Genomic DNA, 20494 nt, shown 5'->3' on the forward strand with positions numbered 1-20494 from the left:
AAATCCTATGCTTGATCCATGTTGCAGTGTTGTCAGCACTAAGTGTTCCAAAATCATACGTGATGAGGGTGGCTTAAAAATAATCAATCTGGAGTTCCTTTTTATTTGCCTTCTGGCTTAAAAATAATCAATTTGAGGTTCTTTTATTTGCCTTTGGATTCCTAGCCTTCAGGGTACGCTCGAATAATGTTTTCTCAGAAACCACGTGTGCTAGAAAGCTGCTTTATCTTTTCCAAATAAAAATTACTATTTCTCAAGTCAAGCCCCAGCCCTATGCTAAGGCTTCATGTACCAAATATCATGAGATGTGCAATAAGCTCGCTAAAGCTGCAATCCTTCACCTTGTTCCCCTCATATTTTGTTTTGTTTGTTGTAGCCCAGGGTAGGATGACAGAGAAAGAAGAAAGTAGGCAAGTTAATATGAATAAAAGCATGAGAACAGAGAGTTAGGGAAGGAGGGGCAGCAAATTAACAGATGAAACAGAAAACAAAGAAAGGAAAGCAAGGATGGAAATGGAGATGAAGCAGGAGGATGGCAATATTCACAATGGGGAAAATTTAGGAAGAGAAAGTAAAGCAACCAAACAGGAAATATCATTCTGCATATACCTAGCCTTTTAGTGTGGCAGCTGCTTTGGGGCTCTGGAAGCTATCAGGGCTATAAATAGCTATGTATCTGTTATTAACGATTTGAAGCTGTGCCAATATTTAACCAAGGATTAGCCCTGCCAAAGCAAATGGGCAGCAGTACGTGGATCTTTGGAGACCAGGTGTTTTCAAGCTTTTAAATGCTGCATGCTCATATTGTTCTGCATATACGTGTCTTCTAGAGGGCAAAGTTAACTCGAAATTCAGAGATCTTTAGGAGTGTTGGGTTGGAGGGACACTCTTAAAATTCTTCAGTCTGGAATTAAATTCGCAAAATTTGTTTTCTTTAGCTGGTCTGTAACTCTGCTGAGGGCTATCAGTCTGCTTTTCTATAGCCTGAGTATTTGTTATGCCTGGTTTTCAGAAGGCTTGAAGGAATAGTTCAGCAAAACACACTGAAGTCTGGGTATTTCTTCCAAGTAGAAGGTTGATCTCGTTTTTAGAATTTCTTCCTCTTTTACCCCTCTATATATTTTTGGCTAGTGTGTCTCCTGTAGCACTCCTATCCCTTTCATTTGACATAGAATTGTCTTTTCATTGCTCTCTTTTATCAGACGTTTTTGTGTTTCCCTGCCAAAAAAATATGAAATGTCCTATTTAATGTACACTGAACTGCCTCCTATCTCCTTTTAAATCTGTCAGTGGATTTGCAAGATTTCTGGCTATGACGTGCTCTTTTTTGTATCCATCTGCTCTTTCTTAGAACCTGTGAACTAGATGTGTATGGAACGCAGAGCAACTAGTTACGTAGTTCAGGAGGCTAGATTTACCTTTGTTGTACTTGGTGAGACATACTTAATCTAGGGTAGATGTCAGGAATCTTTTCCCCCAGATTTCAAATGCAAAGCCCAAATTAAAAGAAGGTTCCCTGTGTGATCTACCTGGATGGAGGTGTTTTCAATGAGGTCTGGATACAAAACCAGAGAAGTCTTAGGATAACCACAGAAGCACTGATACTGTGCTGGGATGGGAAACTGATATTGCTGTTGTGGTACAACTCTGGCCAGTAAGGAGGGCTGAAACACTGAAAAAATAAACTTTTCTCTATTGCATTCAGAGGCACAGAATATTTGTACTTGCATTTGTGAGCAAAGCTGTCATGCACTCATGTCTCCTTCCCACAAGACTGCTTGTCTTAGTAGTAAGTAGTGCAACAAATAGACTGAAAGAGACCAAAAAAGATCAGTCAGAAAAAGAGGAAAGATGGACTGATAAATATGCTATGAACATAGACCAAGCCGGAATGAGCAGGTCTTATTTTAGGCACTATTTACTGGTCGATAATTCGTTGCTGCTTTAAAATTGGCTTTTAGTAAAGTAATTTGGTCAGGAATGCCTCAGCTACTGAAATTAGATAGTATTTATTGTATAATTAAGTACTGGTTTATTTATTCAAATATTTTATCAGGTACCTTACTAATTAACCTTCCTATTCCATAACCTTTTTTTGGCAAATATTGAGCTTTAAATATAACTTCATTTCATGTTTCAGAGTGTCTTTTTCATACATTTACTGAAACATAACACGTGCTCATGAAGTGCACAGAAAAAATATCAAAAGTTCTCCAAGTGGGAAGTCTTAGCCACAAATCTAATTTGGGAGGTATCAGCATATGATGAGGTCTGCAATATTAGATCCATGTCTGGAAGTCACCTGTTGCCAGGTCCTGAGCTGCAAAAATAAAGAAGCAAGGAAAATATTTATCTTTTTTTCTCTCCCTCTCTCTTTCTCATACACCCGCGCGAGCACACCCACCCCACCCACACATGTGCACGTGCGTGCGTGCATGCACGTGCACACAAAAAGCTTCTGTTTTGGTTTGGTTCTCCCAGCTTCTTTGTACAATTACAAGTTGCAGATGTTCCAGACTTCAGGGCAGGGGTCAATTTCATTTTCAAATTAAATATATGATTTATATATTTAAAAATATTAAAATTAACCGTCTCCTCAATAGCAATATTCAACCTCTGGACTGGCCTGGGAATCCAGAGTTATTACAAATTTATTTATACTTACAGAGCTAAAATATTCAGTTCTTTGAGGACACACAGTGTTGATTTTTCTTTTACCAAATGAAGGAGAATAGTTCTTTTCTTTTCTAAACAAATATTTTAATATCAAAAATATCCTGGCTACTTCTGCTGCTAAGAGTGTGTGTTTTGATGTCAGTTTAAATTTAATGTATTTTTAGATATTTTTTTTAGCTAATAATAATTCACTACTATAATAAAAATTGACGGTTGCAATGGTAGTAGCCTTGCATTTGTGGATACACCACTCAATTTCTCATATTGTTCAACTCCAACCTGTTTGCAAGAGCTGACCAGCCCAAGGGGCTGACATTAACTCATAGGCTGTTAAGACCAGTTACTGGTTTTGGTACACAAATTATGTTGTTGCCCAACCCCAGTTATCATTATGGCTTGTAGGTTGTGCTTTAACAGCTGTTTAAGTGTTAGTCAACACGTGACGATTGGATGTACTGCAGGGGTGAAAGTGTAATGAAGTTTAGGTGTGGATGGTATTTGGCAGGCAGCGTGAATCTGGTTTGAATATTGTGCATCCATTTTCCCTGACACAGAATGAAGTGTTGCATTGAAAGGGAGAAGATGCAAGATAGTCTTCCAAAGTGAAACCTAGCCATTGTAAAGGTCTGCTGTTGGAATTTGCTTAGGTATTTGATCTTCTTTGAAACAACATTCTCAATATCATCATAGTGCCCAACCCAACTGCCCCCTGCTCTGACCTCTGAACACCTGGTAACCATCATCTTGCATCAGACCCTGACACTGGCTTTGGATCAGCTGCGCTTTCCTTGGCCTTGTGTCTGTCCGGCAAATCTGGCTTTGCTTCTTCAGCCATCCCCCCACTCCTCAGACAAGCCAAGCATCAGCATGAGGCTCAGATGCTGAAGAGATGAAGAAAAGATGCAGAAAAGATGCAGGACAAGAGCTTGAGAGGAACCTGATAAACCTATTTTCTGAAAAGATGAAAAGCCACACTGTGGGCAGGGATGTAGGTGAGGGGTTGAGAAAACAGAAATTAGGCTTCTCCGGCCCAAGAGCTAACGATCTTGATCTTTTCTTTTCTAACGTCCTTCTCTCCATGCTTCAGTGCCCCAGACTCCCACAGTAGCTTGGTACCATCTGCATCTGCATTAGCTTTTCAGATCTACTCTCTGTCATGCTAATTCCTCCAAAGCTCTTTGGACAAAACCCTACACATTACCCTCCCAGAGGCTCAGTTCCACTCTCCTTAAGTACCTGCATATCTTGGAGAGATCGTGGAGAGGTGTGAAAGAGGCCGGACTGTGAAAGCTAGGTGTGTGACCAGGAGGAAGGGAAGGTGGGGCGGCTGGAAGGGTGTTTCCTTCCCAAGTATGGATAAGTGTCTGTGACAAGAAAGACTCAAAGCTTCTTCAGGATTTGCCTTTCTCGTATTCTCTAATGTTTTACCAAAAAGTTATAGTGACCTTAGTAATGACATGCTTGGCTTGTGCAAGGAGAGAAGGCATTTCAAAGATTGGTATCAATAGCCATGCCTTCATCTCCCTGCGTTCAGTACGGCTGAGTTAGGAAACATAACAACACTGTCCTAACTGCTTCAGTGTGTTTAAGCAATGTCATTTTCCCCAAGTGGAATTAGGAAAACACAGCGTGTTAAGAGTTTCACAAAACTCTCCTTAAAAATGCTACTGTTTAAGTGCAAAGCACTATCAGAAGTTCTTGCACACGCTTTGCAAACTGCAAAGCATCTGCTGAAACTCACTTAATTTCATAACTGTACCATGTCTGGTTACTGTGACAGCCTGCCATAAAAACCTTTTGCTTCAGCCGAGCACTGTGCTCTCTGGCTCAGCCGTTCATTCCACCTTCAGCTCGAACTCCAGGCACTGAGGTGAAGAAATTTCTCCGCTGGGCTTCGCTCAAAGCAGCACTTGGTCACATCCCCAGCAGCTGAGAACCTGTGGGGTGGGTCAGAGCTACAAGTTGAGCTGCACAAGCAGGCAATAAATAAATATCAATTGAACTGGTTGGTATTGTAAAATGGGGTTACATTTGAGGTTGGGGTGGGATACATTTCAGAGGTCTGTTGTTTAAATGACTACAAATGGACTGGGAACCCACTCCCAGAAGGCACAAAAAATTCAAGTCAGTTTTGTCGACATGTAGATTTTTGGCCATTTAGCATCTGACCAGACAGCTTTTGAACACCAGCTGGGCTTTATGGCAAAGCCACGGGTCTATAACACGACATCCAGTTCCCGTGTTACATGCAGCACTAGAGGGCAGAGCTAACAGCTAGTGAGAAGTTAAGGATGCCTTAAGGTCCAGGGAACATACGTTATAATGCAGTTAAACAAACTTTTAGGAAATAGCTGGAGAAGGAGGCTGAGGCACAAAAGCCAAAATATTAGGTGACTGCTAAAATAAATGGCAAATTAATTGCTATGCTGGAGGCATGACAAACGCTACAACCATGGCCCTGCATACTCCCCACGACCCTGGTTGGGAACGTTTGCAGCTCTAAGAGATGCTATTTCCAGCTTTCTGTGCACCTCTTTCTCCTCTGTTTGCAAGGGTCTGTTTGCAAACGGAAGGACTAGACCTGTCCCTTTGAAAACCAAAGCTGAGATGCTGGAGCACAATTCTGCCGCAGGAAGACAACTCCATGGCAAGCGCTATGTGCCAGAGAGGTGGCACCTTACAAATTTGCTAGGGCTGAACTCTTCCTGCTGCAGGTGCTCTGGCCTTGCAGTATTCTTGGGGTCTCCATGCAATGGAGCTCGCAGCTGGCTGGAGGGACCCAAGGTGGGGGTGGATGGAGAAGCTGTGGGGATCTGTGATAAATGCTGAAGAACAGCTTGTTGGTCCATGTTGACCCAGGTGAAGTATATCGCAGAGCAATGCCTGCAGTGCAGCACCCCGCTGATGCAGGTATGGGTGCTGGTGCGCGCACCCTGCTTCAGAGGAGACTCCCAGCATCACTGGGACCCCTAGAAAGGGACTGGCTTTTCTTTGGTTGTTGCCTGGGGACCATGAAAAGATGCGTCACATCCCACATTTGCTCATGCCACATGTCCCCAGCACAAGGCAGTCATCAGCTATTGACCAGGTAGATGCAGGTAGCCTTGCATTTAATTTAATTGTGTTCTGTCATCTAACTGAAGACCGTGGCTTGTGAAAGTTAGAGGGTGTGAGACAAGGAGAGTGAAACTATGAAATGGGAGTGGTTTGGTTGCAGGCTGAAGACAGTAATCCAGGCAAGGTATTAGGTTCTGTCTCTACCCGGACTTTTACAGATGCCCACAGAGACCAAAGAGAAACCATTTGGCTGAACTTGAGTGCTTTTTTACACTGCTACATACTTTTCACCCATTAAACTGCTGTACAGTTTTAGAAAAAGAAGAAAGTAAAAGTTATCACCCTCCCCCTGGCCAAATAACACCAATCAAAACCAGCCAGATGTTTGATTTACCTCTGTTCATCAGGAAAAAAAATTGAGTTAATTCTGTATATCACCAATATTGTGGCTGCCATTTTATGGCCAGATATCTTCATTCTATTCTTGAGACTGCTCGGTCTTCAAGAAATGAAGTGTGATTTTTACAGTTTACATGGCAATGATTTATATGGGGGTCGTGGCCTGTCACATGGCAGCGCCTGACCCCACATAACATGATGTAAGTGTCAGAATCACGCTCTTTCTCAGAGTCAGCAGCACCATGACACAGGTCCCTGTGTTCAACACACCACCCACAAAATGGGGCATATGCCTTTTCCTTTTTATTTTATTTTTTTTTGGTCAGCTCCCTGAATTACTTTCAGGTAGTTCTGCACATTTCTACTTTTTCATTTAATTAGGTGCAAACACTCTGTATAAATAAAATAAAAAGTTCCCTGCAGCTAGTACACTGTTGCAGACTGCCAGACACTGAAAAATGTTTGTCTCTGTTACTGTTGCTTAATAATTCACATTTTATAAACAAAGAAATCTTTCTGTCCCTTTTTTTTCTTTCCCTTTTCCAGTCGGCTTTTGGGGGTTAGAAGCTTGGATACAGCTGCAGAATAAGTTTGGATCCCAATATACAGTAGGTGCAGTATCCGTGAGTACAATAGGTGTACAGTACTACCCAAGATTTCCTGTCTGCCTTCAGTTGCACAGGCTCCATATCCTTTAAGAGATGTCAGTCATTGCAGGGTTTGTATGTAAATGCCATGTTGTCTTATTAGCTATTTCAGATCCCTTTACATGGTGCTTGGCAAGCCAAGTCATAATTCTTTATGTCCTGTTTCTAGCAGCAGCTCAATTCATAGGCTTCGGGAAAGCAGACGTCCCCCATAAGAATGATATGATACTACAGAGGTATCTATAAAGAAACTTGTGTTGATTTATTAGGCTATATCAGAATGGTGTGTAAAGTTGATTATCTCTATTTAAATGTGAAGACAGAGAGTCTGGAGAGGTTGTGCAGACTTACAAATTGACGTGTTAGCAAGCTGCAGACCCTAAACCCGCTTGGTTTCCACAGTTCTCACCACTGTATCCAGGGACAGCCATTGCCAACACGTCTGGACTGTAGGAAATCAAGTATTTCATGACATCTACATACATCAACTGTTATCTGAAAGTTTGGATATGATAAGTCGTACCTGGCATGGGTCACTGCAAACGGTTGTGGAGTTATCCGGTAGTGCCATCCTTAATGCAGGCTCTGCAGCCGAGTGTAGGGCACATAGCAGGCTGTATGCCTCACTTATTTCTGTACTTATCTCCTTTCAACTTCGGCTGGAGACAGTACTTCAGAAGTTCCAGACTGTATGATAAATTCTAATAATCATGCTGGTTAGAGCAATTTAGTCAGAACTCTGCTCACGTATTATTGTAGATCTCTGTCTTTTAAAAACAAATTAAAATTTAGGATGGTAAGTACACCTAAAGCCTATATTCCATTTAAATTCAGTTCTTCAAGCTAATTTATGCAGACTGTCAACATCTGAAGCTATTGCATTATGCAGAGAAACAAGTTAAACAATCTCACGCTTTAGTGACGTGACAGAGAAGAGAGGTATCTTTCTCCAAACGGAAAATTTATTTCTATTGTGCTTTATTCTGGTATGAAAAGCGACCTTTCCTATGACTTTCCAGCGTTCTTCAAAGACCAGATTCTTTGTCAGCTGCAGCACTTTAACAAATCTGCCAACATCTGCCCAGCTTGGCTTGAGATAGCAAATGTTTCTGAGAGTGTCTATTTGCTCAAGACCTTAGGATCCTAGGTCCTTATCTTGCAAAGCTTAAGGTCATGTGTTAGAGTTTGCAGAACTGGAGCCTCTACATCTATAATGTTTATAATATATACATTTTTTAATAGCAGAAAGTAAATATTGCAAGTAGTAGATATGAAGAGACCAAATACAATAATCTCTATTGTAAATACACATGGTCCCGTTTTCAAATGTGTCTTTGTTCACTTATATTTCTTTTAGGTGTTTTATTTAGCATTAAAAATCCACTCTAACTTGAATGACATATTCCAGATATAAATGTATATAGATGCTCTTCAGGTACTAGATGCCCAAACTATTATTGTGTGCCTCACAGTGCATGAGTGTTTTGTCTGTGTACATTCGTATGTGTATGTACATACTTTATGGCCCAGTGCTTTCACGTGTCTTACTCCCTATGTAAAAGTTGGCATATAGTGAAGCACTGTTTTGTAAAATATCACCCCTGACACATTCACTGCTCCCAAGGAAGGCACGATCTATGAGTTGTGTAAAGCTGCATGTACAATTAATCTTTTGTAATGTGTCATAATACATTGTACACCATACACTGAACAGTTTGACCAATACTGTCGTGCTATGAATGCCAGAGGTTCTGAGCAAAAGGTTATAGCTGTTCCTAACCATCTTAATTTCCAGATCTCATTTTGAGTTTTTGGTTCCAAGAAGCTCAAAAATCTAAAGGCAGGATTTTTACCTGATTAATGTTGATTTCAATGCAAAACAACGTGTACATAATTTCAATACAAAACCTAATCTGCTCAGCTTTATGTACATCTTCCAAAATACACTAGGAGCAGAGATTTTTGCTGATAGAAATATTAGATTGGAAGGTCAACTGTTTGGCAGCAAGGTACTTACTTACCCTCCAGGATTTAATAACTGGTAAGTGTCCTTACCTTTCCACACTTACAGGCTTACTTTACAGTTGAGATGGGATGACAAGGAGCAGCCAGGTCATTCTACGAACTGTTCATGCCTTGAAAAAGGAACAGATCCTGTGGTCTGCTGTAATTCTTTAAAATCAGTAAGATGTTCTACTCAAGAATACAAGCTGAGATTTTCCAAGACAGGAGCCAGAGTGGCAACATGCCTTTACATATATCAACACAAGGAAACGATCCAGTTTTAGCAAACTAATCCAACAAGCCTTTGGAATTTTAGATGGAAATCTGGAAGATACTGTCCTTTCATGGCCAAACTCACGAGGACACCAAAGGACCAACAAAGTCATCATCCCTATGACAAGCGTCAAGGAAACCTAGAGCTGTTAATGTTGTCACATCAAGTCTGTGTTAATATCTGTGTCTTTGCTGTAATTACTTACTCAGCTTCATGGAATCTCTTTGCTCTTTTGCTGAAAGTGTGTAGATTCAAAATCTCTCATCTTCTTGTGTCCACTGATTTTTAAAATAGGAGTAGAACTATCAGCGTATCATTAAGTTAAACTTGCATTTTATGCCATTAGCTATGTCACTAGTAAAAGAAATACAAATGCATTCAAAGAACGCTGCAATTTTCTGTTCCTTTTCTCTCATGTATGTTAATTTCTGTTGTACAGACCATGCAGTTTCCTTTGAAAGGTAATGCAGTTAAGTAGTTACGTTATGCCAACTGTCCCATGTTAAGGATGGAGCGAGCAAGAAACTGCCCACCTTTCTGATTCTGGAGGTGTTCCTGAGGAATTAGGCTGGCAAGGCAACGTAAAGAAACCTGCTGCCATCCCTGTTCCCTGGATGAACAGGAAATTCAAAGCTACCTGTCTGAAAGCTTTCAGCATGTACATTCACATGCCATGCCTGGGTAATAAAGAAGGGACACGCGGCTATAATTCTTTAAAAGTCAACAGGATCAGAGCATTGTCTGCCCAAATTCATCAAACATGGGTAGTTTTAAAGCTTCCAGCATTATGGTGTTACTTGCTTACTTCAGTATCCTATAGAGAAGTTCCTGAGCTTGAGTCGTTTTCAGTCAATCTGAAACCCACGCGGGGCTGGTTCCTCACCAGGAGATGCCGCAGCTGCCTGTCAGCATCTTGCCATGCAGGACATGGGGCCTGTGGCAGTGAGGAGGGTCAGGTCCTTGCTCCTGTTCCTGGTGGCTCAGAGTTTCTGGCAGACCAAGCGTTTTTTTGCCCAGCTTCGAATTTCTAAGGGAAAAAATTTTAAGAAGCTGAAATAAAAGCAAAATAGGATGGGAATACGAAAACAACATTTCTGAGCCCTGCTCAGTTCCAACAGCAACATAAAACTATTCCGTTTATGTATTTAGTGAAATAAATCATGGCATCACCACCAGTATGTTTCCTCTTATTGTGGGGGTTTCTTTTGGGTTGTGTTGGGACAAATATAGGACGAATGAGAAGAAGGGACAGATGTTAGTGCTGTAGGTGCTAGTGGGAGCTGGAAACTCCCTTTATCAGCTGCTTTCAGAGCGTTCAGACCTGACCAGCACTGTTCACATGTACCAGGAGCACTGACAGAGACCAGCCGATGGACTCCTGCTCTGACCTTCAGCTCCTCATGCCTGTCCTGAACCCGGGATCTGAAATGGCAGGATTAATCCATCCCAATCCCGATCTTCAGGGAGGCTCAGTGGCCAGGGTCCCATGCCATTTGTCACCTTTCTTCAGCCCTTACCTGAAGACCATCACTGGTGCTGCAGCAGCCCCCGACCTGCAGCTCTCAGCAGCGTACCGCTGGCTGACTTCATGTTGCAGAGAGAAAACACTGCCCATGCCCGAACCCATCCCTGCGGAGATGCACAGCTAAGCCCACAAACTCACCGCGTCCCAGTGCCAGCTATCTAGCTGCCTTCTCCTCTCAGCCAAGGATTTCCTCTGCTCGTCGTGTGTCTTTCCCCCACCCCCCACCCTTTTCTCTCTCTCCTGGCTTTTACATTTCTTCCACCGTGATCCGTTAGGTATTTACCGACAGGGTAATGTGACTTTTCACACCGGCTCCCTGCGTGCACTGCCCTGCAGACTGGGCTGGATAAAGCCTCTCCCCAACCCCAGCTGGCTGGACATCTCCCCCCCACCTCCCCTCCCCTTCACACTACCCAAGCCAAGGATTCCTCTCTCCCTCCCTCTTTCTTTTTCCACCCCTCCCGCCTTCCGTGCAAACCCAAGACACAGGATCCTGCCGAGGGAAAGTGCTCCTTGAAATCATCACCACAGACCCCGCTGCGAAAGTGCAGAGGAGGAGAGAGAAAAAGCCTCGGCAGCCAACCTCCTGCAGCTGAGGGCTTTGCAAGCAGGGCAATGGCTTCAGGCTCTCACAGATTCTCTCTCACCTTTCTCCAAGGCGTGGGATCTGCCTTCTTCATCCTTCAGATCATCTCTGTTCAGGCTGATGGTGAGTCCCCCATTCAGTTTGGGCTGGGTTGCTATGGCTGTAATGAAAGCTGTATGTTGAAATGTGTTATCGAAAGAAAAAAAAACAAACTTAAAAAAAACAAACTTAAAAAAAACAAAACCAAAACTACTTTTTTTTTTTTTTTTTTTTTTTTTTTTTTTTTTTTTTTTTTTTTTTTTAGAGAAGAAACTGAAATACATGCCCCAGTTTGAGTTAGGAAACATCTGATTCAGAGGTTTTTGAGACTCTACAAATATCCTGGGGTTAAGGAGAAAAAGGAAATAAGATCCCAGAAGGCTAAGATTATTTTATTACAACAAAACAACAGGATAATGAACTTTTCAAGAGGAAATAAGAATAACAAAACAAAGCCAGAACACGAATAAGAAGACTCAGCTCTATTTTAGGAGAGCTCTCCTTATAATGAGGAGCATCTTTTCTCCAAAGAGCTTCCCCATCTGCCAGATTCAGATGCCCCCCAGTATTGATTTATACAGGCAGGTACTTGAGGAAGGGAAGACAAGAAGTCAAGGCTTTTATAACCTTTTCTGTTCAGTACCACATGCGCCAAGGATGGCTGCTCACCTCTCTGCACCTAAGTCTCATCTGCCCTTCGCTGCTGAGGGATGTGATCAGGACGCGAATTTGGCTGAAGCACCAGCCACCAGTTACTCTGAAATGGGAATTTTTACCCACTGATGATAACTCTGAACAGCTGTATCCCTTGAAAGTTTCCAGTAGCTGATTGCCCTTTTAATGATTAAGCCTGTAGTAGTGACGACCAGCTTGCCTTAGCAAAAACACGATTTATTTTTGAAACAACCGTGTCTTTTCCTGGGAGAGCAATGCTGAATGGCCACTTTTTTTCACTTTCACAGCTGCAATAGATTTATGCCCGATCTCAGGATTTTTTTTATTTTGATACACTAATTCTTTACCACTGAATTTTGCTGCATTATTCCACAGAGCAGATCTTAAACATTATAGGGCAGTAAAACCCTCTTCTTTTTGTTCTTGGAGTATTTTTCCTCTTTCACCTAAATTTATTTCAGCTGATGACAAAGTATGGCAAAGCAAAGGGAGAAAATTAATCTTGCTTGTATGTTTCTACCACTTTGTGTAAATTACCATTTATACAACGGAGCCCTGTCCTGTAAATTTGAAGAAAACACTTTTCATTAAGAATAAAGGGGAAGAAATACGTCAGGCAACTGCACTGTGTTGCAGCAGGCAAAACTGCGATTCTGATTTTGGGAAATATTCCTTCCCTAGTGAAATGCCTCAGAAGTGAGGGGGGAAAATGCATACCCATGAAAGAGGGTTCTCCGCAAGAAAAGGGTACAGAACAGGAATAATTAATTTCCCTTGCTAGGAATGCTTCATATGAACAATTCCCTTATCTTTTCAAAAGCACTTCCCAAGTTGTCTTATTTCTATAGAATTACTAGCATCTTCTTGGTTCCTAAACAGTCATCCTCTAAAAGAGAAAAGGGAAAATAATGTTGGAGATCATTTTAAGGCACAGTTCATGACAGATTTTAATTGCCATTCAACAGTTTGTCAAATTCATGCATGGGAAAGCAATTATAAGCATTAAAGCGTAGGATATCTGAAGCGCATTACCGTTGTAGAGCATTATTATATTACTGTAGTTTCCATTTTTAACTTCCAAGTGTCATTGTGAAAAATGTGCAGGTCCCTCTATTAACATGTTTTTCAGTGTATTCTCCTAATATTAATATTCAAGCAGACAATTGTAACTCTGCCCTATAAGCCATCTGGCTTATTATACATTGATACAGAAGAAAACACTTCAAGTGAACTTTAAAATTTACCACTGCCTGTGGGCTTATGTATCTAAGAAGATCTGAAAGTACAGAACAGGATTAATACTTTCTTTTATAACAGTTTCTGGCCTGATCTAGACAGGAAAACACCTTCTCATTTGTGTAAGTTGTAGGTGAAAAAACAACTGTGCTACTCTCTCATACACGTCACTAAAGTGCCAAAGGACCTTTCTGGGTGACACATATGTATGTGTGTATTTGTTATTTTTAACTGAAAGTAACTGACTGTTTTGCAAACCACTGAAGGGATTTTGAACTCACCTTGTAAAAACCCCGTGAAATCCAGACTGGCCCCTGCTACAAGCAAACCTCCGAAACTGGTTACAACATATTTCCCTAAGGAAGACTTTCTCTTTATTATCTCGCACACAAATAATGACAGAGAGCAGGCAATAAAACTGGAGACCATCGAGGTCTGCTGAAGGTGTAAAGCCTTGAAGCTTAATTGATCTCTTTTGACTAGTATTTACCGCAGCCCATATTGCTGTAGCACAGATAGGCTCCATAAAGACCAAGGTGAATGCCGAAATCAAAGATAGCTTTGTTTCGCTTTGCAGATTTTTGACGATGGAAATTTGCTTGCTCATAGCTGTTGAGGTCACTGTCAGATGGACAGAAGGCTTCCCAAGGGCTTGCTCCTGCTCTGATGTACTGTGGTGTTCCACCACTGTTAGTGTGGTTACTGGAGAATAATACAGATTATCGTGACAGTTATCATGACAGGTCTTGACTATGCCGGTGCAAGCGCAGGCTGTTTAGTATTTCTTTGCATTTGCACTGGAATAGGAGAAGAAAAATGCAGCTTCATGCATCTTGCACAGGAGTTTCCTCTGACTATTTTTGACTCCCTCATTTGTCTTTTCATGGCTGCTAAAATACCCATACGCCTGAATTGTAGTTTTCTGCAGGGCACTTGCTCTGAGACAGAGCACATCAGGAGAGAAGCATGGTGGTTAAGTACCTTACTAAGACACCCCTGAATTGAAAGACTGTGCTAATCGCAGAACTTTACTATTTGTTCCAAAGTGGAGTTGGTCTGTTGGCTAAATTTGGGTTACATGGAAGACCTGTTGGTCAAGAGAGTCATCTGGTAGTGACCACGCATAGCGGCTGCAGAGGCTGCAAGGGAAAGGATTCTGAATCCAGAAAGCTAGGCACAATATATAATGATAGCCACAAAAAGCTAGAACCAGATATGTCTGTTGTCAATGGTAGGAAAAAAACCTACTATGCTCTTTCCTTTGGCTTGCTTTGCACTTTTTTTGTAAAGAAAAGGAAAAAAGTATGCTTTTTCTCTTTTGCTGTCTCCAGATGCGTGCATATGAATAGCAGGTGTCTAAGCATCTCAGGCTCCCGCTTGCAAAACAGCACACATTCTTGTATGTTCAAAAATAAATGCATAAACAATTCCAACTATTTGATTCTAAAGCATGTAGTAAAATTAAAATTTAAGCTCAAACTGAATTTAGCTGAGGAGGAACTCAAAGGTGACCTCCTAGGTTTTCTGGGTTTTCTGATGATGTAATATTTTAAGCAGTTTGAATTAAAGAAGACATCATTCACTTTAGTTTCTCGCAGAAATAAATCCTACATTCAAGTACACTAAGCAGAACTGGTAATTACCCAAATCTCTGTCTGTAATTGTACAGTTTTACTGAATCCTCCACCCTTACTGTTACAATCAAGGCCATTGTTACACACAGCCATAGAAATGGAAATTAAATTGCTCTTGAAGTACAGAAGTGACCTTCCCTTCCTCTGCTCTCTTTTACCTCAATTTAAAGTTTTTAGCACTTAAGTAAAAATAAATTATGCTCCACATTTGCACATCTTTCACCGCATTTATTTTGTTGAAACTGATTTAAGTTTTATCCTTTGAACTAGTAAGTACCACGCTATGAGATCAGCATGCCAGGCGTGCATTTTAAAGTGCTTTCATTTTACATAATTTGTGGGAGACATTTTTATTTCAAAGTATATTTTGCTATGCAGTTTTCTGTTTCTCCTTCAAGCATGACGCAAATCCTGCTGAAGACATGGAGAACTTTGAACTCATTGCAGCGGGCCTTGAACCATGCCTATATGCCTCAGAAGAACTTCTTGTTATATCTGTTACTGCAATAAAATAGATTAGCCAAACTCTTCTTGATAACCAAGAAAATCCTGCTAATTCCACTGAGATTCCTAAAAGTACATAGAAACAGGTTTTGGATTGGTTTTATTTTTGAAGAGTCCCTTTTTTGCTCCTCCACGTATCTGATTGTAGAAGGCTCTTCAGTCTTAAAAACATAGCAAGGCCCAGCTGTTAGAAGCTGAGCCTAGCAAAATTTGAAAATGGAAATAAGGTGGAGTGAGAGTAATGAACCATTGGAACAGTTTACTATAAAGTGTGCTGTAAATTCTCCCTTACTTGGAGTCATTGAATCACGACTGGATGCCTTTTGAAAAGACATGCTCTAGTTCAGCCATGAATTTTTGGACTCGATGGTGGAATTACTAGGGGAAAGCTACAGTCTGGTTATGTAGGAATTAAACAGGGTGATAAAAATGAACCCTATAAGCCCTGAGATCTATGCTTCTATGGGTATGTTTTCAATCAGAATATATTGGGGTACTCTTAAATAAAAACTATATTCAGCTGTTGCTTGCTTACAAAGTTTTAGTGACTAACAATAGTAAAAATGATTCCTTTGTCAATATATCAAATATAATCAATATTCTGTAATAATAGTGATCAGATGATGGTAGAGGCTAGCAATATAATATAGGCTAGTTATTAAAGAAAGACTCTCTTTGGTTTCAAGCGTGATTTTTTTCTTCAGAACTATGAATCCAGCTGTTACTTAACAGTTGGAAGAATTATGTCTTATCATTTACATTTTACCATTGAAGTTAAAACTTTCTCATTAGTTTCAATGAAAAGCTAAGGAAACTTGCTGTGACAAGGTCATTTTGCATTCTAAACCTGCTAAACTCAAGGTGTGCCTTAAGCCTGCAGAGGAAGACCAATTTGCATGGATTTTTAGCTTGATCTTGCAACCAAAGGGACTGGCTTTGTTTAAAAAGGCTTCAGAAAAGTACACAGAGTTTTGGAAACAAATTTCCACGCTACCTGTCGCATCATTACGGGAAAGAAAAGACACAGGCAGAAATGAAGGGAGAGAGTTGAGAGGGAGCTCGAACATGGGGGCTGTTCAAAGGTACCACAACCAAAGGCATACTACATTCTTCACAAAAATAAACACAAAGACATGATCCTTCATCTTGTGCCTTATGGAAATAAAGAGCAGTCTCATATTTAATTTCACACATTTCAAACAGAATGACAATACATCTCTTGATATTATCTCAGAAAGAAAACTGATTTCAACTACTCCACACTGTCCCAATGTGCTAGAGAGAAAGGGGATACCATCTAAAATTTTCACAACCCCAACACCAAAAATTACTGTGATGTCATCAAGTATGTGAGACAAACCTTATTTAAAAAACCTTTCTTTACAACTAGCAGTGATAAAAATTTTACAGATAATTTTACAGATATTTAACAAGGACCTTTAGATCTCCAGCTTGAAAAAGACACCACTTTTGTGCTAAAAAGTGAGAAAAATTCAGTACATTAATGTCTCAAGCATGTTAGCTGTGCCACTGTAAGGTGCAGAATTCAATCTCAGTGTTGTACTCTTATTTATTTAAGGGGATTTCCTGTTTTGACATACTTTTGTATTTTTCTTATTACGATGCTAGGATGTCCCCTGTATTTTATTTTTTTTTCTGTAATGCCCCTCAGTAATGTGATACAGCTCAGGGTGCTGGAGATCCAGCTATCATTCCATTGGTCAAGCATCCGATAAGTAAACCTTTCTTACTATTATATTTTCTAAGTAAGAAATCAGGCAAAAAAAGAGAGGGCACATCTTCAAAACTGGGCAGGTAGCCATAGAGCTTCTAAGGCTTTGGAGAAGATTCCCAGGTCCGCCTGGTAAGCAGGTCAGCCTTCTATATCCACTTCTGGCTAACCAGAAATTCCTCCAAAGCAGTTCACTTTAATTTTCCCAACCAGTAAGTCCTTCCTAGCTTACCCTAAAATCTATTTGTCCACATAGTCTGGGCATCCCAGATACCTTTTTGAAGGACAAGACTCTGTCTTGTATCAGCATCTTCATAGTTTCTAGTAAAAAGTTAATTTATCTTAAGTACTAGCAAACACATAACAGTAGCTAAGGAGTTGTCTCAGCCTCAGTCTTGACTGTCTAAACTCCTCTAAAACTAATTGTTACTTACTGACAAAAAGACTAAATGATGGACTTAATTTCTTCTAATTACATCTCGATGAAACTTGATCCTTAATGATTTTCCTTTCTTTAAGTCTTGTAACTGAAATACTAATAGCTGGAAAATAAGGGTTACTGCCATGGCAAACTAACATTTACGATTTAAGTCAAATGCTACACAAACGTGCCCTATATGTCTTTGGTGATGCATCTCAATCCTGACAGTCAAACAGTGAAATGCAGAATGTGGGCAAGTCTTTATTTGGGGTGAAACCTCAGTAAAGCATTACAATTAATCCCTACTTACCTTTACGAATGAAAATTGTTCCACAACTTAAGAATTATTAAAACCGTCATCTTTCTGCTTATATCTCCTCTCTCCCTATGCCACACGTGCTTCACTGCATCTATTCATGGCTTTGGGAACAGCAGCCTCGTGTGCATTATTTGGGACATTTTTCAAAGAATCCTGACGTTTTGGTGCTGAGGACTGTAGAGGCTTGCTTTTTTCACTGCTCTGTGTAAACTCCCCTGTTCTAATTACAACTCATTGTATTGATTAAAGTTGAGAATAAAGGGACAATGTCATCTAGTGGTTACGATGTTGATCTATGCTGCGGGGTTGCATTCCTTGGTCAGCTACTGTTAACTGCCTGAGAAAATCACTCTGGATACCCTGAATTTCTATTCCTTCTCCTCGCTGCTTGTCTGGCTTATTTAAATTGCTACCTGCCTGAGTCAGGACAACTTCTTGCTGTGCACGTGTAGATTTCCCACCAAAGTAGGAATCTTCATCAGGACCCATCTGCACTTGCTAGCTAATGTAAACACAAATAACATGTTTACGTGAAAGAAACTTTGCATTTTTTGCTGTAAGGACTGTGATTCTTCCAGTGGGTTAAACTGTGCACAGGTGAGAATGGAAAGCTGTCAGGGGCAGAGCTACCCTGTATTGGTTCCCTGTATTTATGATTAGATTCTGATATATCAATTTGTGGGAGTTATCTGCAGTGGGGGTGGCACTTGGTGCAGAATCAGGCTGAATCAGTCTGAAGGATTCCTGATGTTGGCCAATATATCCTATGACTGTGGTGAACACTTGGTACATGCTGGAAGCTATACATTCATATAACCACTGCCACTAAACTACATTTGAAATAAGACATAAGTGTTTCTGGGCATTTACTGAATGAACAGTGCTTCGAAGTTGTCTTTTGGCACCTGCAAGGAACCTCAGCCTGTACCGTTGAATTTTAGAAGGTATTCTGAGGTATGTTATCTTCAGAAAGAAGATGCTTAATGGCAATTTCAAAGTCAGCACTGTGAAGTCTCATTGTTTATTTCTTTTTCTGGAGGCACTCAGCTAATGTGTTTATTCCATAGCCCAGTAACTTCTCAAGCTTCATTGCCAAAACCCCAACTGTCCTGTTCCCAGTTGCCAAAACCTCTAACTTTCACCCTTACAGCTTTCACAGTGTTAGATAAATCAAAGTAAAATAAACTGAACTGAAAATAAAAACAACGCAAGAAATTGTTATGCTAAATATGTTCTCATGCTCATTCAAAAAAACCTTCCATTAAGAAAAAAATTCTGTCTTTCCAGAAAGATATGAAAACAAAGTGGCTTTGGAGCAGCCTTTAGGCACAAGTTGCCATAGAACTACATCATTTTGATTTTAGAGAATCAGTACACATCTATTTCTGACATGGAAGACTGGGTTGCAATACTGGGTTTTAGATTTGTGCTTACTTTATAGACGTAGTTGATAGAAATGTAGTTGTAAAATGCTTAGCAATGAATTCCGGTGTTACAGCCTACAGGAGATGTTGTGACTTTTATGATATATGTGCATGTGAGAGTGTCGTGCTTTCTCCAGATCTTAAGCGTAGTCCTATAGAGGCAAGACAAGCTTCTCATATGAGCTAGGAACAAGTAGGGGCTTAGCCGTACCTGCTTTTCTGTTGGTGAACAGAACTAAAAGAAAAGCTAAACCAAAGGTACTTAAAGTGCTGATGAAATTACTTCTTCCAAGAAGTAGGTTGCTCATTAAAATGAACTTAGGAAAAGCAAGAAGGCTTTATTTGGTGATAATTTGCAATAATTTTGTTGAATATCTGTTGAGTACAATACCATGACGAGTGACATGTCCTTTCTTGGTGCTGCAGGGAAAGTGTTTGCACTTGAGTCCAAGAACAACTCTCAGGGTCTGGATTTAGCTGAAGCTGAGAAAGCTTGTGTTGACTTGAGTGCTCGCTTAGCAACTGCAGAAGAACTGAAAAGGGCTGTTCTGGACTGTTCTTTCGCTGGCTGCACCACAGGATGGCTCGCCAGTGGCTCCACCGGGTAAGGACAACAGTATAACCCTTCCTGAGAAGTATGAATGACAGCTGTCGAGCAGTTTTTTCTCCTTGACTGAAAATATTAGTGAAAAACACTGGCCACAGCTCGCGCACCATGACATATAGATAAATGTGCCACTTTCCCCACAAAATCAATTTTTTACAGGTAATATTTCAGGGGGACACATATTCGTCAGCCTCAGATCACGTATTTCACAGATCTGGAGCAATTCCCCCTTCCTCTTCCCTTCTGCACTGTGTCGTTGCGGTTCCTTTCCCCCTGCCCTGTGGTGGGGTGCCGAGCCCCGACGGAGCAGGCTGAGGACACGGCGCTGGAGCTTGGGCTGCCACTGGCCCTTCATTCTCTGTGCCTTAAGAAGCTCAGCAAGCTTAGCTCCTCACGGAAACCACGTACCTACCCCAGGCAGCTGCGCATGTCTGAACAGACAACAGGCATGTTCACATAGGTATGACATTAGAGGTATGTAGACATGATAGCGCACACCTGATAGAGAGTTTGTTGAGGAAGCTCACCAGGGAACTGGTATCGTCACTCGATGCTTTGCCTTGCAAAAGACGTACTGGCCACCACAGATTCTCCAGGCAGCATTGTGGCCTCCGTAGAGACCAGTTCAAAGCAGGAACACTAAAGTGTCCTGTGATGGAAGCTGCTTCCCTCTGTTGATCCCTCTATTGATCGTGGTTTCATGGGGCTAAAGTCAGCCTTCACGAGCACTCCAGA

At 41.0% G+C, this 20494-nt stretch overlaps 1 protein-coding gene and 1 long non-coding RNA gene across 2 annotated transcripts in view; one reads left to right on the forward strand and one right to left on the reverse strand.

Annotated features, from left to right (window-relative positions):
* Positions 1 to 6870: 6870 nt before the first annotated feature.
* Positions 6871 to 10796, reverse strand: LOC308063241. Its single transcript, XR_013927896.1, has 2 exons — positions 10721 to 10796; positions 6871 to 10084 (listed from the first exon to the last, which is right to left on the reverse strand). It is a non-coding gene; the product is annotated as an uncharacterized lncRNA (long non-coding RNA).
* A 391-nt stretch (positions 10797 to 11187) lies between these two features.
* Positions 11188 to 20494, forward strand: part of SUSD5 (sushi domain containing 5) — a 50068-nt gene continuing 40761 nt past the window's right edge. Inside the window, exons 1-2 of the mRNA XM_080385898.1 lie at positions 11188 to 11291; positions 19579 to 19756. Of these exons, the coding sequence (XP_080242024.1) occupies positions 11198 to 11291; positions 19579 to 19756 (272 nt within the window). The 5' untranslated portion in view covers positions 11188 to 11197. The remainder of the gene's footprint in view (positions 11292 to 19578; positions 19757 to 20494) is intronic.

Source organism: Falco punctatus (genome assembly GCF_963210335.1).
Source record: "Falco punctatus genome assembly, chromosome: 4".
Classification (NCBI taxonomy): domain Eukaryota; kingdom Metazoa; phylum Chordata; class Aves; order Falconiformes; family Falconidae; genus Falco; species Falco punctatus.